Source organism: Sorex fumeus, unplaced genomic scaffold (assembly GCF_029834395.1).
Source record: "Sorex fumeus unplaced genomic scaffold, SorFum_2.1 ptg000130l, whole genome shotgun sequence".
NCBI classification, from domain to species: domain Eukaryota; kingdom Metazoa; phylum Chordata; class Mammalia; order Eulipotyphla; family Soricidae; genus Sorex; species Sorex fumeus.
Window position 1 is genome coordinate 4,030,043 of NW_026606187.1, and position 23,806 is coordinate 4,053,848.

The following is a 23,806-nucleotide window of genomic DNA, read 5'->3' on the forward strand; positions in this document are numbered from 1 at the left end:
GGAATTGAACCTGGGTCGGCTGCGTGCAAGGCAAATGCCCTACCCGCATAAAAGCAGTTTCTCAACCAAATCTCTGACCTGTTAGTTTTTCAAAGCTCCGTAAAATAATCAAAATTTTGTTTCAAGGTGCTGAAGAGATAGTACAACAAATAAACACTTGCCTTTCATACAGCCAACTGGGGCTCAATGCCCAGTACCCCATATGATTGCCTAAGCACTGCCAGGCTTGATCCCTGAGGAAAGAGCCAGGAATAAGACCTGAGCATAGCTGGGTATAGCACCAAAACAAAAACAAAGAAAAAACATTTGTTTCAAAGCTAACTATAAAAGAATACATATTAAATTTGCTTATAACCTAAATATTTTGATTCTTTTAAAGAAGTATGATACAATCAGCAAATGTTAATATATGAAATATAAATATGTAAGACATCAAAATACTCATGTTTGGGAATTTCAGGAACAACCAGAATTCATAAACAGAAGACATATTAGATGACTGATAAACAAAATTAGGAGCCTGTGAAATTTATTTTCAGTTTATGTGTTTTTTGTTTTGGGATCATACCCAACCCTGCTCAGAGTTTACTCCCAGCTGTATGCTCAGGGCATCACTCCTGGTGGGGCTCAGGGGATCATATGGGGTGCCGGGGATCAAACCCACATTGGCCGCATACAAGGTAAGTGCCTCATTGCTGTACTATCTCTCCAGTCCCTATATTTGATAGTACCAGTATAATAAAAGTCTAAATCCTCATACTGAAGGTCTATTCACTGAAAATAAATAAATAAATAAACAAATAAAAGGCCCTCCCCAGGGGTGCTCTGGGGCAGGATTGAGGGAGTGGGTCCTCTTCTGGCAATGCTCAGTCTAGAATTGCTGGCTTGCCAGTTTAATAATACTCAGATTCGTGATACTCTGCTACTCAGGTGTTAGAGCTTCCTGGGACCATCATAGTGGTGTAAAGAGGTCACAAGGGCCACACCACGTGGTTCTCAGGAGGCCCCATGGCTAAATCGGAGGTGCTCTGGCAGGGTCTCCTTCCTTCAAAGCATATGTTTCACATGCTTCGAGCTCTTTCCCCACCCTATTTTTTTTTTTCATTGTTAACCACACTGAAAATCACAAATAAAAATATTTAGGTATAAAAAAAAGTTCATCAATTTCTCATTGAAGGTCTAAGTCTCAGTGAATTCGGGGTAGACAAATTCAAACTTTTGTTACAAATCGCTTCTGGACCACTGAAATTGTGCCCCCTTGGAGAATGAGAAAGAACTATGCTATTGGCTTTTTCCTTCTTTAGTGTATGTTCCCATTTGAAATAATCACAACACTTTCTGTTTTCTTGGTGTTTCCCAATAGGGCAACAGTAGAAGACTTTCCCATGATTTGGCCCATTATTAGAAACAACAAGTCTTTTAGATCTTCGGCCACATTTGCATAAAGGAGGAGTCATTTTCCCAAGCTTCCAAGAATCTCGTAGATGAACATTAGAGGTTAAGACAGAAGGAACAATCTTCTTGGAGGAATTTCTCACTTGGGAGACTTCCTGTGCTGTGGGCTTTTCCTCATGAATAGTGAAGGTCTGTTTTTTGGCTGGTGGGAAAGCTTGGGGATTTGATGAATTCCTTTTCATACCTCCAGGATGTTTCCCCAAAACTGAAGGACAAGAAATAGCAGTGTGAACACTGTTCAGAATATTTGATTTACATTCCGGTAATTTAAAGTCAGAAACATTTGAATTCCGATCTTTGGCTTCTTTTACATTATAAATAGTTGTGTGAGGACTTCTATATACAATAGACTTAGAAGTCTCATATTTCTGAGGAGTTTCTTCCATGTCTTGAAAGTTTTCATGATCTGGCATTTCAAATTCTTTTAAAATCGTTACTCTTTCTCCAGAACTGAATGAGACGTCTATGTTTGAGTCATTAACAGAAGGCATACAATCTGTATTTTGTTCAGGCTGAGAAGCTGGAAGTAAAGCAACATCTTCCCAATCCGCCAACATAGGTAAACAATCAAGAGCAGAACTCATTTCCATATCAGAGACATGATTAACAGATGAAAGGGTAGTTGAAACAAGTACCAATTCTGAACCAGTTGTTGAAGATTTACATTTGGTATTAAAAGCAAGATGTTCATTTTGTTCTTGCTTCTGCAGAGAAATAGGCAAATTCACTCTGGTAGACTGTAACTGCCCCGCAGAAGCAGAGGATATAGTATTAAAAGGAGAAAAGCAGCTTTTGACACTGCAAAGACCTGTTTTCACACTGCTTTTTAGTAGTAACTGATCTTGCTGTACCGTGATGGGAGAATTCACACCAACTGACTTCATCTGAACTTCTTTATGAGAATTTGTTTCGTTTTTTGATTCCCCTTCATTTACGCTTACAGATTGAATGCTATTTTTGCAGACTGAAGTTTCGTCAACCTGATTTGCATTCAAATTTCTAACCAAAATGTTGGAATTCTTCTTAGTGGGAACCTGTGATGACACAGACAGATCTATCAACTATAAAATCTGGGTGCTCATCATTTCTTTAATACCCCTACGACAAGACGAAAAAAAATGCAATTGATTTACAAATGATTGCACATATGAAATCATTTCAATGAACCTATGGTTACTTTAGCGGTTTAAGAAGTCAGAACAAAGGTGCAAACAGTACTAACCTTGTTCAAGGACCTTGTAATTTTCATTAGGCAGCCATCCCTGATCATTTTCCAAGCAAGAAGGGCCGTATTCCGAGAATCATCCAAACCTAAAGAAATATATCGCAAACACTGAATTAAAGTGGTACGAGTATAAAGAACTACAGGGGGGAAAGAAAGCCATCACTGAAACATAAGTGAGAACCTATGGTTAGTTTTAATAATGGTAAGTTGGTCGTGTGGAAAGCTGTAGCAACATGACCTAATGAAAGACATGATCTCCAACATTTAAAGGCCCTCCCGTTGTTTGTCGATTTGCTCGAGCAGGCCCAGTAACGTCTCCATTGGAGACTTTGTTGTTACTGTGTTTGGCATATTGAATACGTCACGGGGAGCTTGCCAGGCTCTGCCATGCGGGCAAGATACTCTCGGTAGCTTGCCGGGCTCTCCGAGAGGGGCGGAGGAATCGAACTCGGGTCGGCCATGTTGGCTGCGTGCTAGGCAAACGCCCTACCGCTGTGCTATCACTCCGGGAGGTAATAATCTGTTAGACTCATAAAGATGTCATCAACTTTCTGAAGGGACCATGATTTGTAAATAATTTAATAGTCTTGTTCATTTTCTTTGTTTGGGTTTTTCAGTTTGTTTTGGGGGCTACACCCAGTGGCACTTGGCAGTCACTTCCAGCAGCGCTCGAGGAACTAGAGGGTGTCAGGGAAAACACGCACACTTCCCATATGCATCAAACAATGTCTCTAGCACAAGTCTTATTCAGTTTTCCACTAATTAACAGCCATCATGGGCTGGAGCAATAGCACAGTGAGTAGGGCATTTGCCTTGCAAGCAGCCAACATGGCTGACCTGAGTTCGAGTCCTCCACCCCTCTCGGAGAGCCCGGCAAGCTACCGAGAGTATCTCGCCCCCATGGCAGAGCCTGGCAAGCCACCCGTGACGTATTCGATATGCCAAACACAGTAACAACAAGTCTCAAAATGGAGACGTTACTGGGCCCGCTTGAGCAAATCGATGAACAACGGGAGGACAGTGACAGTGAGCGGCCATCATCTAACTATTTTCATTCTTTTAAACAAAAGATGGCAGTGTTTAACTTATGAATGTGATCATTTAAAAGTCTTAAAGTCTTAGAAACAATCTGAATTGCACACAACATGAGTTTTTATAAAAGCTAGAAGATATTCCTCATTAATGAGGTGAAAGTACTTTCCTGATACTAACCAGAATGTTCTCGTCCTAGGAATTCTATTCCCACTTCCTTCAGGGCACCACGTAGTCCTTTTGGTTTTCTCCTGTAGAATGTCTAATAAAATAAAAGACGGCGATTTCTGAAAAGTTTATCACTATTTGAAAGACTTTGATTAACGTCTTACTTTCCATAATTTTTAGCTCTACTAATTAGAATACACTTTGGTTTTTTGGGGGTCACACCCAGCAATGCACAGGGGTTACTCCTGGCTCTGTACTCAGGAATTACTCCTGGTGATGCTCAGGGGACCATATGTAATGCTGGGAATCGAGCCCAGGTTGGCCACGTGGAAGGCGAATATACTTTTTTGTGGGTTTTGCTGTTGTTTTGCTTTTTGGGTCACACCCAGTGATACTCAGGGTTTACTCCTGGCTCTGCACTCAGGAATTACTCCTGGCGGTACATGGGGGACCACACGAGATACTGGGGATAGAACCCAGGTCGAACCCGCATGCAAGGCAAGCACCCTACCGGCTGTACTATTGTTCCAGCCCCTACTTTTTTGGGGTTTTTTTACATACATATTTTAAGATGTGTTAATATGAATGTTTCAAAAGAAAATATTTTATTTAAAAAAATCTATGATTTCTATGGAAAAAGGTTTGATAATTTTTTAAAAACTAAAAATCACTTTTCAACATAAGGACATCTCCGTCTTTGACTCTTACCTTGTAAGTTACTCTAAGATCTATCCAAGAATTTAAGAATGTGGGTTTTAAGAGCTGTTTTCTTTTACACTCATATTCCAGGCAAACCGCCAAGTCCCAATCTGCATTAAATATGTTAAAACAAAGTTTATGATGCCGATATGTTTACTTTGCTAATATATAACAACTATTCACTTTACTAATCTATTAAAAATTAGATTGTATCTAAGTTTCATAGTATTTCCTAAATACTTAATGAAGTACACTAAGTATCTCAGAATACTCTCCAAAAAGTGCTAAATTGCATGGTCAAAATGGAGGTTATCCTTCATTCAGCATTCTAAGGAAAAAATAGGAAAACCAAACATCTGTTAGCAATCCACTATCTTTAGAAAGCAACGATGACTATTAAGGCTAAGCTATCAATAGCGCAACCATGCTATCGATGACTACTAACAGCAATGCTATGTCACGAGAATGTAAAAGATCTGCTTTAAATGACTCATTTTTTCCTTAATGCCTGTATCAGTATGTGTCAAAATAGAAAAGCATAGAAAAACTGTGAGTTGAATGAGGACTCTATTTTTAAGGTTCTAAAAACATGACACAACCTTTACAAAATCGTCTTTGTTTGGATTCAGAAGAATAGAGAGAAACAATCTTTAAAAATTCTTAAAATTAAGGCTTTCATTTATAAGGCACCACAGAATAGTAATTTTGAAAACATAAATTTATATAGTTAACATCTGGTAAGCACTTGTATTCCTTTCCTGGTTCAGGGGATTAATATCAACAATTTTTACTAAAGTAAAGAATCAGTGATTAAGCTATTTATATATAACTTAATTTTTACCTGACCAAGTAACAAATGCACACAATTTTGCTTCAGAAGTAGAAAGATCTGAAACTCCAGTATCAAAAATAATTTTCTTCTGTTCCTGAATTGTATGAATCCATTTACAAAACTGAGATAAGCAAATCTTCAGAGGGACCCCTTCATCAACTTGAACCTGAATAATCACAAAATCTAAATTCAACCACTGAATTCCATAATTATTCAGTATATATTGCTCACATAATTAGGCACTGTTGAAGAATACAACAAAGAAAAGGTCTAATGAAGAATGAATATGTTAAATGCATGAGAGAGAATATGATTAGGCCTTTTCAAGTTGAGAAAAATTAGGCTGATCAATCTGAAATCAGATTTTAAAAAGGTAAAAATGACTCTGCACCACTGCACATCACATAGGATGGGATGTAAAGTAGAAGGCAACCAATCTCGATTAAGGAAAATATTAACAAACAAAGCTTAACCTGTAACAGCATATTAGTAATCTCTTAAGCAAGGGCTTAATGGCTCCAGGGTGAGAAACAACAATCTTCACACACTTTCCTCTTAGAAAATCTTTTTTGATCATTTTTAGTGAATTATTCATAACAAGCAACATAGAATAAATCATATCGGAGCAGGCTTGGGTGATGGTTGGGAAAACTGGAAATATTGGCGGTGGGAAGTTGTAGTGGTGGTGGGATTGGTGTTGGAATACTGAACGTAATAAATCATCGTAGACAACTTTATAAAAATAAAAAAATCAAAAGATTAGAAATAAAGGTGATAATTAAATCTAGACAGAAATTTAATACTTGATATTGAGAGAGAGCCTTTATTTTCCTTTTGAAACTGATCTCTGAATTTTGATATCTGTATCATACCTGCTTGATTCCTGTCAAGTCCATGCAAAATGTGGAAAGTACTGGGTGTTCCTGAGGTTGAACATAAGCGTGGAACTCAGATTCAACTTCTCCAGTCGAAGTATTCAGCAGTACAGCTGGAAATTCAACTAAATTAAAAAATGTTTAATTGGCATTTCAACATATAATTATTATATTAATGCTATAATCATTTTAAATTAAATGCTAATATAGAGCATTAACAATCATTGTTTTAATTAGGGTATATAAAAATGACCAATGCAACGTGATGTAGTTTTAGCGTATTAAGAAAAAAGAAATTTTAGCGATAGCACAGCGGGTAGGGCGTCTGCCTTGCACGCAGCCAACATGGCCGACCCGAGTTCGATTCCTCTGCCCCTCTCGGAGAGCCCGGCAAGCTACCAAGAGTATTCGATATGCCAGACACAGTAACAACAAAGTCTCCACTGGAGATGTTACTGGGCCCGCTCGAGCAAATCGATGATCAACGGGAGGGCCTTTACTTTACTTTACTTTTAACCACTAAAAAGAAAACTTTTAAATGGATAGTAAAGTAGCATTTTGTCATATGCTTTTGAAATTTAATATAATTCTAAAACAACTATGAGACGTTTAGATATTTGTTCCCTTTCTTTGTCCAGTCAGGTTTTAAAGTAACAATGGCAATATATAATAGTGCTAATGTTGTACCAATTCATAAACGATCTTAATTCTTTAAACTTCAGTTTTTCAGTGGTTTGTACCTGCAAACTTTAAAGTGACACATCTAATGCTAGCTTAGATCACTGGCAGGTCAGACTTACTTATTTCCTGGTCATAGTGGCGTTTCCCATCATTCCAGCATGTTGATTCAAAATCAATGACTATTAAGTAGTCAAACAACTGTTCTGCAAAAGATCAAGGTGACCTTATGCTTTACCTGTTTAAAAATGGCACAGCTACAAAATGTAAACAAAGCACACTATACTTACTGGATTTGCTTTTTCCTCCATTCCCACTTGTTGGTGCAATTGCCTTTCTCCTAATTAATCCAAGCTGCCTAAAAATGTAAAACATCCCAAGACGTTCATTTACACTCCTGTTGGAACAGACTAAAAAATAACATGTTCATGATTGGGGATTGTGTGTATGTGTCTGTGGGGGAAGAGAAAAGAATGGAATCAGACTTTGAGGGAAAAGACCCTCTAGTGGTTTTAGTAATCACTGTATCAGCACAGGCCTCAAAGTTCATATTCGCATGATTCTGCTATAATTTCCCCTATTTCATAACAGTGATGAGGAACTGAGTATGAAGGGGCCGCAGCAATAGAACAACAGATAAGGCCTTGCACACAGCAGACCTAGGTTGGATCCCCGGCACCCCATACGGTCTCCTAAGCTCTAAAAGGAGTGATCTCTGAGCACAAAGCCAGGAGTAACCACTGAGCACCACCAGATGTGACCCCCAAACAAAAATACAAAGTACAGGTCCAAGATAAAGTTACACGATAAATTATCCCCCAAAGCAAAAGCTAAGAAGTCTAAAGAATGACCTCATACTGTGGTCAGGAGAGAGTGCCGGGCGAGCGATAGTCCAGCTGGTAAGGTATTTGCTTTGCACACTTCGGACCCTGTTTTAGATCCCAGGCACCGTCCCTCTGAGCTGAGCAGGAGTGACCCCAGAGCAAAGAGCCAGGAGTAAACCCTGAAGTCAGTGGGGTGTGGCCTATCCATACCCCAGTATGTCTCTCTCTTCACACCCTCTACCACCTCTTCAATGCACACACACATGCACACATGCACACACGCACACACGCACACACACACGCACACACACCCCGCAAGTGTGACAAACTACTTTGAAAAGTCGTTAGTTGAGGGGCTGGAACCATAGCACAGTGGGTAGGGCGTTTGCCTTGCACGTGGCCGACCCGGGTTCGATTCCCAGCATCCCATATGGGCCTCCGAGCACCGCCAGGAGTTAATTCCTGAGTGCATGAGCCAGGAGGAAGCCCTGTGCATCGCCGGTGGGACCAAATCAATCAATCAATCAATCAATCAATCATCTCAGCATCCTCTGCCCCGTTTCAGTGACCCGCGCTCCTGGGACAGAATCGAGAATGAAATCTGACGATTTCTTGAGCAACTGCATGAGCTCGTCCCTTCGGCTACCTGCGCTTTACGGAAGAGGAAACGGGGTCTGCAGACGCCCGAGCCCGCGGAGTCGGACCCTGAGCGCCAGGAACGCCCCTGCCCCGCCGCCCGCCGCGTCTGCGCGCCTGCGCCGGGACCTCCCCCCCACCCCCGCAGCCGCCCCTCGCGCGTCCCGCCCTTCGCCCTTCGACCTCGGCCAGGGGAGCCGCGCCCGGCCGCGACCCCCGCGAGGACCCCGGCGGGAGCGCCCGAGCCGGCTCGGGGCGCCGGTCTCCCGGCCGGGGCACGGGTTCGAGCCCCGTCATCCCCGGGCCCGGGCCCACTCCGGCCCGCACCCGCCGGGTCAGGGCGACCACGACCCCGCCCCGCCCCCGCCGCCTACCGCGCCAGCTTCTTGGTCGCCATGGCCGGCGCGCGCTCGCCCGGCCCCGCCGCCGCCGGAAGTCGCCCGGCTCCACTTCCGGTTCCTTCGAAAACCCGCGCGCCGGGGGGGATACCGGCCGGCCACTCGCTGGGGCGGCCTCCCGGCCTCCCGTCCTCCCTGCTTTCCTTCCTTCTTTCCTTCTCTCCTTCCTTCCTCCTCTCCTTCCTCCCTTCCTTCCTTCCTTCTTTCCTTCTCTCCTTCCTTCCTTCCTTCCTTCCTTCCTTCCTTCCTTCCTTCCTTCCTTTCCTTTCTGCTCTTTTAGCCCGCCCTCACTTCCCTTCTCCTCCCTCCCTCCCTCCCTTCCTTCCTCTGTATTTCCTTATTTCCTTCCTCCCTCCCTCCCTCCCCTTCTTTCTTTTCTTCCTCTCTCCTTCCTACTTTCTTTCCTGCCTTCTTTCTTTCCTCCTTCCTCCCTCCTTCCATCTTTTTCTTCTTCTTCTGTCTCTCTCTCTCTCTCTCTCTCTCTCTCTCTCTCTCTCTCTCTCTCTCTCTCTTTCCTTTCTCCTGCCCCAAGACCACTCCCAGATGTGGCCCAAAAACCCCACTGGACTATCCCCTCCCTTCCTAGCACATTGAAAAACTATATTTTCTTTCCCTTTTAAAAAGAAGATTTAGAAGGGCAAAGGAACTTGACAATCTCATCATCACTTTCACACTCAAAGTTTGCAAGAACAGATGACCCCATCCAATATTAGACGCAATCAACCTCAACTCCCTCCTCATAATTTAGTGTATATTTGTTCCAACTTTAGAGTATGTTTTCAACAAACAAGTCTACGTAGCCACAGTGCACAACCATCAAAAAATGAGAAAATAGCATGTGTATATTGCTATTCAAAAATGACTCAAGTTTTTCTATTTGTCCCAGTTCTTTTTACGAAAAGCTCGCCTAGAATCAGGTGTTAGATATAGCCATCTATTCTTTAATCCAAATAATTTGTCTTTTTCTATACTTTTATAAGCTTACTACTTTGAGTCTAAGGTCAGCTATTTTGTATGTCTCAAGTTAGATTGTTTTCCCTTCACTGATTTTAGATTAGACATTTTTGGTACAAATCTTACAGAAGCAATACTCTGTACTGTTACATTTCATTGGGTTGTACACAATTTTGATTTTCCCCTTGATAGTTTGGTGAGGCTGTATGTACCAAATTTCTCTAAAGTTATTCTGTAACTTTGTGGGGTATATTTTTCTCATTAAAATTACAATTCTTGGGGCTGGAGCGATAGCACAGCAGGCAGGGCGTTTGTCATACACCGCTGACTCGGGTTCGATTCCCAGCATCCCATATGGTCCCCTGAGCATCGCCAGGAGTAACCCCTGTACAATGCCAGGTGTGACCCAAAAAGCTAAAAAAAAAATTACAATTTTTTTTTTCTTTTTGAGTCACACGCAGAGATGCTCAGGGGTTACTCCTGGTTCTGCACTTAGGCATTTATCCTGGCAGTACTTGGGGAACCATATGGGATGCTGTGGATTGAACTTTGGTCGGACGTGTGCAAGTCAAACCCCCTACCCGCTGTACTACTGCTCCAGTCCTACAATTCATTTTTAAATCACCACGAACTCATTTACCTATTTTATAAAATGAGTTATAATTTATTACTATTTTCTTAATGCTTGAAATATATCAGATTTGACCATAAAATCAACTTCTGTTTCTTTTTGACATAACCCGATCAGTCCAAAAATCAGCCATCTCTCCTAAGCTTTCACTTGCTTTCTTTTTTTAAGGAACTATACCAGGTCTTGCTGGTAGAGAAGAAGCATGTATAGGGGATTTGACTCAGGCCCTCATACCGGCACTGCTTTTGAAACAATCCTCTGGCTGTCAAATGAGAATGACATTTAGAAAATAAGACCTGGCTTTTAGATGTGCTTATTGTTCTGGGATGCCAGCACTCAATGGAGAGCTAGAATATATTCACATAAACGTACACAAGTTTACATTTGAACATCTTTCTGAGTCTGTTCATACAGTGAAAACATAGATTCACTTTAGCGTTTCTATTCTCAATTCCACAGGGATCATTTAAGTTTTCTTCTTCCATTTTTATGACATGTAACTATGAAAAAACAGACTACTATTAAGTTCAGTCCTTAATTGCTGCCACTGTCTCACATACTCCTTATGCTGTTTGCCCTCTATTATCCTGTACCTTTAAAGTCAATCATCCTCTTGTCTAAATTTTCTCTCTCACGTGGAAACCCTATTCAAGTTCTGATTTGTGTGATTCTCCAATCATCCCTCCCTCAGCATAAATGCCCCTTTACTGAAAATATCTGATTCCAGGCCTTACAGTTTTATTCTTCCCACTGCGTGGATACTCTCTTACTTGCTTAAGATTTGACACTCCACACCAGGCTACCTTCCTACATATTTATCCTGGATTATATCCATGGTCCTGGAATCTTTTCACCATACTCAAATTCACATCCTGTGCTGAGCAACCATAATTATTGATCACTGAATAAACCCCTAACTCTCAGCTTTCTCATTCATTTGTGGTTAATAACATTATTTGGAAGAGTTTGCAATAGTTATTAGAATAGAAAAATATACATCCTTTTTTTTTTTTTTGCTTTTGCTTTTTGGGTCACATTCAGCGATGCACAGGGGTTACTCCTGGCTCTGCACTCAGGAATTACTCCTGGAAGTACTTAGGGAATCCTATGGGATGCTGGGAATCAAACCCAGGTTGGCTGTGTGCAAGGCAAATGCCCTACCTGCTGTGCTATCACTCCAGCCCATATACACTTATTATACCAGAAAATTATCCTGAGGTGTACAAGGATGTTTGTATGAATTTTTGTCATAAAACTGTATCTTTTTTTTTAAGCAATGGTAGCATTGCCAGAGAAATAGTCTAAGGGTTGACTTGTACATACCACTGACCTCAGTTAGATCCCCACATCATATATTCTCCCCCAGCATCAGAGGGTATAGCCTAGGAAGTCCCCCCAAGCTCTGAAGGTCTCCTGAGCACCACCAGGGGTGCCCTAAGTAATTCTCAGCATCACTGAGCACTAGTAACACTGCATCCTTTGGGTTTGCCAAGAATCCTCATTTCCCCCACATAACTCCCACACATAACCACGCCAAAAGCAACAGTCTCAGTAAGGATTTCCCCCCCCCAAAAAATATGTTTTCAATAAATTTAGAGAATGTAATTTAGAGAATAAACTGTTAGATATTAAAAATTAATCAAAGTGAAAAACTGTTATCTGATAGGGAAAATATTACAGATAGTGTTTCTGGTAGGGAGTAGAAATTGATTACAAAACAGAAAGTAAAGATAATCCTTTGAAGGAGGTATAGTCTGGAGATAAGAGGTTGGACTTTGGAACTGCATTCCAATCTGGGTTCTACCACTTTTCTGCTGTTTGGTTTGTAAGTTAAGAAAACAGTTTTAGGGAGCAGAGCAATAGTATAGAAAATAGGGCACTTGCCTTGTATGTGGGTGAGTTGGATTCAATCCCTGGCATCCCATATGGTCCCCCAAGTCTGTCAGGAACGATCCTTGAGCACAAAGCCCTGAACATTCCCAGGTGTGGCCCCAAAACAAAACAAAACAAAAGAAGGGAAATAAAGAAAGAAAGGAAAACTGTGTTAGGGACTCTGGAGAGATAGTACAGGGTTTGTAGGGTGTTTGTTTTGCCGATGGATGACCCAGGTTGGATGGATGACCCAGGTTGGATACCCAGTATCTCATATACAGGAATTACTCCCCAACGGCTTCCAGGAGTAATTCCTAAATGCAGATTCAGAAGCAACCCCTGAGTACTGCCAGGTGTGGCCCCAAAATAAAGACAAAAACAAAAAAAGAAACTGTTAGGATTTGAGTCAGATCCTCCCAACAAGAGACAAGTACATGTATCAAGCATTCTTCTGTGACAATTTGACCGAGCAAGCAGTAGGAGTTGCAGAAAGAAAAAAGGACTAATACCTGAGAAATAGCATGTTAAAAATAGATTTAACTAATCTAATCCCTATTTTCTTTGATAATCTGGGCAGACACTTGTTCCAAAAATTGAAATTGCAGTCACTTGCTCCCAGATGAATACTGTCCTACAATATTTGAATTGTGGTGTTGTTAAAAAAAAAAAAAGGTGAAATTTGCAGTTATTTTTTGATCCTTCAGGAAAATCAGGGTTGGCCATCCATAGACTAGTTTCTGGGGCTGAATCATAGCTGTCATCTTAGAAGTTTTGCGTGCGTTTCCATTTTCCAAAGCTGCTCCTATACCTTGTTGGACTATTGCATTTTTTTTTAATTCCTGAGGGTTTTTCAGTTGGTGGGCCCTAATGTGATCTCCTTGATTCTCTACTTTCCTTTATACTTCCATATATTGGGAAGTATAAGCTCAGACCTACATTAATCATGCTGTATACATCACCTTTAATAGTACTGTAAAGGAAAAGCTCTTTTTTATTCCCATTTTATACAGAAAGAAATTAGGTAATTTGCCTAAGTTATAGCTAATAATTAGTGAAACTGGAATTTAAGGCCAAACGGTCCTAAAACTAGATCTATTTCTTTGTTTTGCTTTGTCTTCTGACCTACTTACCTACATGCTATACATGTTTCCAGAGATATAATAGTGCTTTAAAAAATGTAAAGAACTTTCTCATTTTTAAGTTATGCATCTCTACAGTGGGCTGGAGCGATAGCACAGCAGGTAGATTGTTTGCCTTGCATGCGGCCCACCTGGGTTCGATTCCTCCGCCCCTCTCGGAGAGCCTGGCAAGCTACTGAGAATATCTTGCCCGCACGGCAAAGCCTGGCAAGCTACCCGTGATGCATTCGATATGCCAAACACAGTAACAACAAGTCTCACAATTAGTTGTGAGACATTACTAGTGCCTGCTCAAGCAAATCGATGAACAACAGGGAACAGTGCTATCTCTTCAGTGTTGTTGTTCTGTTCTGTTTTGTTTTGTTTTTTAAATATGTAACATGGGGCTAGAGAGATATAGTACAGTAAGTAGGTAGGATGTTTCCCTAGTATGCGGCCAATCTTGATTTGATCCTCAGCATCCCATATGGTTCCCTAATGTCATATATTTTATTTTTCCTCTTAGGTTTTCCTGACTGTGAGAACTTTGTACTTACCAAATGCAATAGTTCTAAAACCGACAGGTTTTTCAAGAGGAATGTTGCAAACTGGAGTCAATAAAAGATGGTTTCTTGTTCTAAATCACCAAAGAATTATTGTATTCAGTTACTTTGCTTCTTAGTAGGTCAACACTTTTAATTCTCTACTCCTCCCACCTCCCGTTCCATAATTAATTTCTTTAAATGAATAGTCTAACAGTTCAAGTAACTCTTAAATCAGTGGTTTTTCAACCTGTTTATACTATGAACTGGTAAAGTAGGAGAAATATTTCATAAATAATTATTCTTACCTTTAGTAAGAATATATGTCAATCTTTTTAATAATACAGGTTACTACTGTATTATTAATAAATCGCATACCCTAAGTGGCAGCAACACTACATTTTACCACATTGCTTTTGGTTTTTTTGGGCCACAGTCAGCTGTACTCAGGGGTTACTCAAGACTCTGTGCTCAAAGATCACTCCAGCAGGGCTCAGGGGAGCCATATGGAGGATCAAACCAGGTTCAACTCTGTACTCTGTCCTAAGTACTGCTTCTCTGGCCCCAACACAACATGTTTTTTATCTAAAAAGTATCCCCTCACCCCCCAAAAAAGGGAATAGAATAGTACTACATATTTTGGGAGTATCTTTAAATATCTAACTTATTAAAAGACAAGTAATTTTTCTCATACCTAGTTATATATCTAATCTGTTGAATTATATAAGTAGGACAAGGGAGGACCGTATTTTCAAGGCAGAAATTTGTTTTGAGGTCACACTCAGCAGTGCTCAGGGGTGGCTCTTGTTTCTGTACTCAGGGGCTCTTCCCAGTGGTGCTTGGGGACCATGTGGTACTAAGATCAAACCCAAGACTTGCACTTGCCAAGCATATGCTCAGCCTGCTGAGCTCTCACTCTCTGAGCCAGAGGAAGGACCGGATGTATTACTTCCAGAACAATCTCTGACACTCCTTCAATTAATCAAATTACACTCTAAGAGTGATTGCGTCCTATTAGGCTACCACTTAATTTCTAGTGGTCGTAGCTGAACCTTGCTAAAAACTAAGAAAATCTGCATGAAGCATGGACTTTAATAGTTATGTCAGTAGTGATTGATTATTAGTATCAAATGTACCATTACCATACTAACTTAGACATTATGAATAGTTGAAAGTGGGTATGCTGTATATGGAATCTCTACTATTTTCATAATTTTTTGTAATTCTAAAACAATTACAAATTAAAAGTCTGTGGCTCACTTTCTGCTTTACAACTCCAAAGTGGTCTCTTGCTATAGAATTAATTAGAGTAGACTTCATTTTTATTAACCAATAAAAGACTTTCAAAAATGCTTCTGTAAAATGCATTCCTTTATCATTTTCAAAAGTTGCATGTTTGCAGAGAAGTAAATTTTAAGTGGCTATGGAATGAATGATGAGACACATTGCCATCCCTTTTCACTTAGCACTGCTCAGCCCTCTCCAATATTCATGTAACAGCTGCTAACAGTTTGCATTCTTGGCTTCGTAGCCAGAAACCATCTGGTAACTACTGAAGCCAGCCCAGGGAAAGTCACTGTATGCAGTAGGAGAGAATGTCATTTGATTGTGTTTTATTTATTCTTTTTTTTTTCATGAATTTTTCTTTTTGTCATATGTTTTGTAAGAAATTAGATGTGAGGTCCCGGAGTGATAGTAGAGAGGGTAATGCATTTGCCTTGCACGAGGCAGACCTGGGCTTGATCCCTGGATCCCATATGGTTCCTTGATCTAGCATGCAGCCGACTTTGGTTCCATTCATGGCAGGCCATATGCTCCCCTGAGTACCCCCAGGAGTGATTCCTCAGTGCAGAGCCAGGAGTAATCCCTGAGCATCACTGGATGTGACCCAAAAAGCCAAATTTTAAAAAAAAAATTAGATGAGTTTTACCATGCTTCTTCAAGATTACAGAAATAAATCTGAAAGCACTAGCTAGTTACTAAGAATTGAAAGCAACAAACCAAGACCCAAGAAATACAACAGTAGTTGGGCAGCCACGCACAAGGTAATGTTTTTCAGTACTTAAGAAGAGCGTAGATGACAGGAGTACCATTTCTTATTTATTAACAACATAACCTAGGAATTTGTTTTCATTCTGGGTCTTAAAAAAATTTTTTTCAGGGTCTGGAGCGATAGCACAGAGGATAGGGCGTTTACCTTGCGCGCAGCCTACCCAGGTTCGATTCCCAGCATCCCATATGGTCCCCTGAGCACCACCAGGAGTAATAATTTCTGAGTGCAGAGCCAAGAGTAACCCCTGTGTATCGCCGGGTGCAACCCAAAAAGCTAAAAAATAAAATAAAATAAATTTTAAAAAGTTTTCAATAATGTGGATGGCATTCTGAGGGGAAGCTATTATATATTTTGCCCATCTATTTTTACGATTTTCTGACTTTAGTGAGTAGTTTAGTGTAAGACACAGAAATGTGTTGAACTAAATAACATTAACAGAGATGCTAGAATAGTGAGTCATTATAGCTTTTACGTGTTTCTCGGATTGGGGGAAAATAGCAAAACACAAAACAGGATCAAAAGGGATTTGTCTTCACACTATAATTAATGTATCAGATCCTTGGACTCAGGAACTTTGAGTACATTTCTATTAATTATTCCTCTCCTTATATATAGAACATTACTTTCTTTGGAAAATGACTTTGGTGATTTTCCTCAGTGGTGGAAATATAATATAAATTTTACAAATATATGAAATATGTTTTTCACTCTGGTTCACAGAATGAAGTATGTGTGACTAGTATATAAAATGCAATGAAGGACTGGATTGGCACACTCTTGGGTAAAATATAAATTACTAAAGCAAATAAACTAAAGAAAAACACAACTACCTCCTTGGCACAGAGAAAACCAGTGATTACCAGAGTGAGAAGGGGGTATGAGAAGAATAGGTAGAGTCAGAATAACAGGTAGAGTTGGAGTCTTTATAGTGGGTGATGGGTGCAGTGAATCTTATGTACAAGTAGAAGTGTTGAGATATACCCCTAAAATTCTGTAATATTGCCATAGAATGATAAGGGGGGAAATGGGATTTTAAATTAATAATCAACTCAAGTTGCTAGTACCTACCACATAGACATTGTAATGGTAGAGAAATTTCTCAGGGTATTGAAAAATGGTGGCACTTAACTTTGCTCTCCTCTTTGCAGTTTTTCAGATGCTTAGACTTGATGGATCAGCATCTCCTTTTCATAATCCAAGAGGTAGATGCTAGTGAACTTCCATCTTCCAAAAATTGTCTATTAAATATCTTTCAAATAAAGAGATAATTGACTTGCTCTCTCCCTAGAGACTGCTTGCAGAGCAGAGGGCAGTTATAGCCTGTAAGTCATTTAAAATGTCAAGCTAGAGGGCCAGAGCAGGTAGGATGTTTGCCTTGCGCTTGGCTAACCTGGGTTCAATTCCTGACATCCGAGCACTGCCAGGAGTAATTCTTGAGTACGGAACAAGGAGTAACCCCTGAGCATTGCTGGTTGTGCCCCCCCCCAACAAAACAACCTCCCCATGGGGGAAAAATATCAATCTTGTTTTCATCTATACTCCTAGCTACCATTATAAGCAAACTTGGCTTCTATGTCACAGATTGCATAAAATACTTTTAGCCCAATAATTCTTCTGTGCAGAACTTTCAGCTGCCAGATTCTTCTTCCAGAGCCCAGCAAGCTTGTGGCATTAACCTTATACATCATTTTGAAATTCTTTTCTATTTCAGGTTTGTGAAGATGCTTTGTCTTTTTTTGAATGCTGACTCATATATTGGTTTTCTCATTATATATATACATACATACATATATCATTGCTGTGTATATAAATCAGTGATGCATTAAAGCATAAACTTAGATCATCTTGTTAAAGATCTCTCTATTTTTAATACTTTGGAAATAATTTCACATTTATAGAATATTTTATGACTCATAAAGAACCTCTAGACACCTTCTGTCTAGATTCATCTTCTGTTAATAACTTGGCCCATTTGTTACGTGTGTGTGTGTGTGTGTGTGTGTGTGTGTGTGTGTGTGCTAGTTGGCTTCTGCTCTCAATCTTGATTCCCCCTCCTTCATTGCCATCTTGTTTTCTAAACCAATTGAGAGTAAACTAAATATGAAAATGATGCAGTGAGGAGCCTCTTCCTGTTCATCCCCAATGCTGTGCCAGTCTTCTTCCCCTCCCAGGTCAGTTAACTTGCCAGTGTTTGAACCCAGGACTTGGCTTTCTTCGTGCACAGGCCCCAGGCATTCTCTAGGACCCTGGGATGCCTGGCATCCCTGAGCCTCTTCTTATTCGTCCCCAATGCTGTGCTGGTCTTCTTCCCCTCCCAGCTGGAACCCCCCCCACACACACACACCAGATACCCGTGAGGGCGTGGCCTCTTCAGTAGTGAGCGTGGCTTCTGTAGAAGTATGTGTGGCCTAATTTTGGGCTGTCGGATGCTCAGGCGGCTGCAGGCAGATTAGTCATACCAAGAAATCTAGTGTAACATCTCAGTCCCCATACCTCCCCACCAACATGAAGAAGCAACGCAAATTCGCACTGTGTGGGGAGGATGATGAAGAGTCCAGAAGCCTCAGTAGGTGCTACTCACTGAGAATTCTTTCTCTGAGAAAGAATTCGGATTCGAAGTAATGAAGATGTTCAATGAACTCAATGAAACAGTGAAACAGATATCCAGTAACATGAGAGAAACAATCGAGAAATTACGCGAAGAAGTAAGAGCAGAAATTGGAAAGCTACACACAGAAATGTCATGAATAAAAGCTTCCATAGATGAAATTAAAAACTCAGTCTGTGCCCTCAACAGTTGAATGACCACAGCTGAAGACATAAATCAGTGAGTTGGAAGAACAGCTACACGAAGCCAACAGGCAACTACAAAAAATGGTGAGAGACCTCAAAATATCTCTAGAGTGAATTAGAGTCCTAGGAGATGATTCCAAGAGGAACAACATTAGAATCATTGGAGTACGAGAAGGTCAGGGAAATAATCCCAATGAAAAAGCCACGGTTAAACAAATCATTGCTAAAAAGTTCCCAGAGCTGGACAATACAGCCATTCAGATTCAAGGAGCCCAAAGGGTGCCAGCTAAAAAAGACCCTAACAAAAACACTCCAAGACATATCATAGTCAGAATCATGGATGCCATGGAGAGAGACAAAATACTGCAAGCGGCAAGGTCAAATAAGTAAATCACATACAAAGGAGCATCCCTTAGAGTCACAGCAGATCTATTAGAGGAAACCCTCCAAGCCCGAAGGCAATGGTGGGATATAGTGAAAAAACTGAAATGAACGCTTCACCAAGAATACTCTACCCGGCTAAACTCTCACTCAAACTTGAAGGAACGGCACACTATTTTCTGGATAAATAGCAGCTCAGAAACTTCAGAGACTCAAAACAAAACCTAAAAGAAGGGCTAAATGGTCTACTATAAGACAAGACAAACCCTACAAACACAACAGACCCTGACAAAAATATGACATAACACCCCATAACAATAATCTCTCTCAACGTCAATGGTCTAAACTCACCAATTAAGAGACACAGTGGCAAAATGGATTCAGAGACAGAACCCAACATTCTGTTATCTACAAAAAAAAAAAAACCCTCATCTGAACAGTCAGAGCAAACACAGACTCAAAGTAAAAGGATGGAAAACAATCCTGCAAGCAAACAACTCCCTCAAAAAAGTTGGGGTGGCCATAATACTATCCAACAACATAAATTTCAATTGAAAAAGATTAAAAGGGACAGTGAAGGCCATTTTCTATTCATCAAGGGATACAGACAATAGGAAGAAATCACACTCTTAAATGTATATGCACCAAATGAGGGAACAGCTAAATATTTAAAACAACTGCTAACAGATTTTAAGGAGGATGTTGCTAGCAATACAATAGTAGCCAGAGACTTCAACATCACCTTATCACCTCTGGATAGATCAACAGGAACAAAACTCAGCAAGGAAACAATGGCTTTGAAGGAATAAATAGAAGAGAGAGGGCTTGTACACCTTTATAGAGATTTACACCCCCAAAAGAAAGAATACACACTTTTCTACAGTGCACACGGAACATTTTCAAAAACAGACCATGTGCTAGGACACAAGACATACCTCAAGAATTAGGAAGATAGAAATAGTATCAACAATCTTTTCAGACCACGATGCACTGAGAATAGAAGTGAGACACACATAGACACAAAGAACCAAATCAAACACCTGGAAATAAAACAACTCAATGTTGAACAACGAGTGGGTCAGGAAGGAAGTCAAGGACAAAAATCAAAAGATACCTGGAAACAAATGAGAATGAAGACACGAGCTACCCGAACCTATGGGTTGCAGCTAAAGCCGTGTTAAGGGGAAAATTTATAGCTCTGCAAGCATTTCTCAGGAAGGAAGAAAGGGCCAGCATAAAAAACTTGACTTCACAGCTCAAGAACTTAGAAAAGGACCAACAAAAGGAGCCCAAACCAGGCAGAAGGAAAGAGATCATAAAACTTAGAGCAGAAATCAACAACATGGAAACCCAAAAAACAATCCGAAAGATCAATGAACCCAAGAGCTGGTTCTTCGAGAAAATAAGTAAGATAGATAAACCACTAGCAAGACTCACAAAGAAAGAGAGAGAGAGAACCCTAATAAACAGAATCAGAAATGAGAAAGGGGATATCATAACAGAAACCAAAGAAATTCAAAAGATCATCAGAGACTACTTTGAAAGTCTGTATGCCACGAAACAAGAGAACCTAGAAGAAATAGATAAATTCCTGGATTCCTATAATCTCCCAGGCTGAATCAAGAAGATCTAGAGTACCTGAATAGTCCTATTAACATCAAGGAAATTGAAACTGTAATCAAAAGTCTTCCCAAAAACAAAAGTCCAGATCCAGATTGATTCACTAGCGAATTTTCCCAAACATTTGAAGAGGACCTATTGCCAGTTCTCCTCAAGCTTTTCCAGGAATTTGAAGAAACAGAAACTCTCCCAAACAGTTTCTATGAAGCCCATATCTCTCTAATACCAAAAGGAAGCAAAGACACCACAAGAAAAGGAAACTACAGGCCGATATCCCTGATGAATACGGATGCAAAGATCCTCAACAAAATACTAGCAAATACGGGGCTGGAGCGAGAGCACAGCGGGTAGGGCGTTTGCCCTGCACGCAGTCAACATGGCCGACACTGGTTCGATTCCCAGCATCCCATATGGTCCCCCGAGCACCTCCAGGAGTGATTCCTGAGTGCATGAGCCAGGAGTAACCCCTGAGCATCGCCAGGTGTGACCCAAAAAAAGCAAAAAAAAAAAACCAAAAAACAAAAAAAACCTAGCAAATAGAATTCAACAACTCATCAAAAAGATCATACACCATGACCAAGTGGGATTCATTCCGGGGTTACAAGGATGGTTTAATGTTTAATATTCGAAAATCAATCAATATAATATGTCATATCCACAAAAGAAAAGATAAAAACCATATGGTCATATCAATAGATGCAGAGAAAGCATTTGACAAGATCCAGCACCCGTTTATGATGAAAACCCTCGCCAAAATGGGGAGGGAAGGGGCTTTCCTCAATATAGTTAAAGACATCTACCACAAGCCTACAGCAAGCATCATCCTCAATGGGGGAAAAAAGAGCCTTCCCTCTAAGATAAGGGATGAGACAAGGATGCCCATTCTCTCCACTGCTGTTCAATATAGTACTGGAAGTACTTGCAATAGCGGTCAGGCAAGAAAAAGATATTAAGGGCATTCAGGTAGGAAAGGAAGAAATCAAGCTCTCACTATTCGCAGATGATATAATACTATAATTAGAGAACCCTAAAACCTCTACCAAGAAAATCCTAGAAACAATAGACTTGTATAGTATAGTAGCAAGCTATAATATCAATACCCAAAAGTCCATGGCTTTCCTATATGCAAATAGAGAGAAGAAAGTGACATGAAAAAAACAATCCTGTTCACAATTGTGCCCCAGAAAATCAAGTACCTAGGAATCAGCTTAACTAAGGATGTAAAGGACTTGTACAAAGAAAACTACAAAACACTACTTCAGGAAATAAAAGAGAACACGAGAAAATAGAAAGATATCCCCTGCTCATGGATCAGGAGAATTAACATTGTCAAAATGGCAATACTTCCCAAAGCATTGTACAAATTCAGTGTGATCCCTATAATTATATACAGGACATTCTTCAAAGAAATGGAGCAAACACTCCTGAAATTCATATGGAACAATAAACCCCCACGAATAGCTAAAGCAATTCTTGGGGAAAGAAATGGGAGGAATAAACCTCCCTAACTTCAAACTCTACTACAAAGCAGTAATAATTAAAACAGCGTGGTACTGGAACAAAGGCAGAGCTGCAGACCAATGGAACAGTGTTGAATATACTGACATCCCTCCCCAAACATATGATCATTTAATCTTTGATAAGGGAGCAAAGAAATGTGAAGTGGAGCAAGGAAAGCCTCTTTAACAAATTGTGCAGGCAAAACTGAACGGCTACATGTAAAAAAAAAAAATGGGCTCAGATCTCTATCTACACCATGTACGAAAGTAAGATCAAAATGGATTAAAGACCTCAACATCAGACCGGAATCCATAAGGTACATTGAAGACAGAGTTGGCAAAACCCTCCATGACATTGAAGCTAATGCAATCTTCAAAGATGTCACGCCACAGGCCAAGCAAGTGAAAACAGAGATAGACAAATGGGACTATCTTAAACTAAGAAGCTTCTGCACCTCTAAAGAAATTCATTCATCATTCATTCATCATCCTGTTAATCGTCGATTGCCTCCAGCAGGCCCCAGTAACATCTCTTATATCCTAGCCCTGAGATTATATTCAAGGCTTTTTAGGAGAATGAGACCCATCATTGTTACTGGTATTTGGCATATTTGGTGCACCACGGGGAGTTTGCCAGACTCTGCCCTGTGGGCAGGCTATATTCGATAGCCTGCAAGTTTGTCCAGAGTAGGAATGAGATAATGAGATATCATAAAAAGATATTCTGTTAAGATGTTGCGCGGCCGCAAATGCGGCCGCGCGGTTCAGGAAGCTGCATTTTGTAGTCTCTGAGTCTTGGCCGCTGATGGGATTACACGGCGCCAGGGGGCCAGGTGGTGGGTGTGACCCCCGCCTACTGGAATTTGGAGGATCTGGGTGGAGGATGCTCGACTCCAATTCGAGTAGGCTTGGAGATCTCGGCCCCGGAACCCGCATGGCTTTGTCCCTCTGCCAGTACCTTCATGTGTGCGGAGAGTGGTCTCGGCATGGTGGTGGCTGGTCCTGGAGAAGAAACAGTGACAAAAATACAAAGACAGTCTACAGAATGGGAAAGGATATTCTCCCAATATTCTCCCAATACCCATCCAACAAGGGGTTGATATCAAGGATATACAAAGCACTGGTTGAACTCCACAAGAAGAAAACATCTAACCCCAACAAAAAATGGGGTGACGAAATGAACAGAAACTTTCTCAAAGAAGAAATCCGAATGGCAAAAAGGCACAGGAGAAAATGCTCTACATCATTAATCATCAGGGAGATGCAGATCAAAACCACAATGAGACATCATCTCACAGCACAGAAACTGGCCCACATCCAAAAGAACAAGCAACCTGTGTTGGTGTGGATGTGGCAAGAAAGGGATCCTCCTTCACAGCTTGTAGGAATGCCGACTGGTTCAGCCCTTTTGGAAAACAGTATGGACGATTCTCAAAAAATTAGAAATTGAGCTCCCATTTGACCCAGCAATACCACTCCTGGGAATATATCCCAGAAAGGCAAAAAAGTATTGTCAAAGTG

At 40.6% G+C, this 23,806-nt stretch overlaps 1 protein-coding gene across 2 annotated transcripts; it reads right to left on the minus strand.

The window, feature by feature from the left end:
• Nucleotides 1–1,025: 1,025 nt before the first annotated feature.
• ERI2 (ERI1 exoribonuclease family member 2) lies at nucleotides 1,026–8,835 on the minus strand. 2 transcript variants are annotated; one of them, XM_056138820.1, is made up of 9 exons: nucleotides 8,799–8,835; nucleotides 7,255–7,322; nucleotides 7,087–7,170; nucleotides 6,284–6,411; nucleotides 5,421–5,577; nucleotides 4,589–4,689; nucleotides 3,893–3,974; nucleotides 2,678–2,766; nucleotides 1,026–2,489 (listed from the first exon to the last, which is right to left on the minus strand). In XM_056138820.1, exons 1-9 carry the CDS (start codon nucleotides 8,819–8,821, stop codon nucleotides 1,161–1,163), a joined length of 2,061 nt encoding a protein of 686 aa, XP_055994795.1. In that variant the 5' UTR covers nucleotides 8,822–8,835; the 3' UTR covers nucleotides 1,026–1,160. The 2 variants fall into 2 exon arrangements, with proteins under 2 accessions (XP_055994795.1, XP_055994797.1); XM_056138822.1 differs by having other exon boundaries at nucleotides 7,087–7,165; nucleotides 8,799–8,824.
• Between the last annotated feature and the right edge of the window lie 14,971 nt (nucleotides 8,836–23,806).

Coding starts and splice junctions, on each gene's coding strand:
- ERI2 (XM_056138820.1), bottom strand. CDS start 8,821: ATGGCGACCAAGAAGCTGGCGCG. Junction 3,975..4,588: donor ATCTTAGAGTAACTTACAAG/GTAAGAGTCAAA, acceptor TTATTTTATTAG/ACATTCTACAGGAGAAAACC. Junction 2,490..2,677: donor TTACAAGGTCCTTGAACAAG/GTTAGTACTGTT, acceptor GTGTCATCACAG/GTTCCCACTAAGAAGAATTC.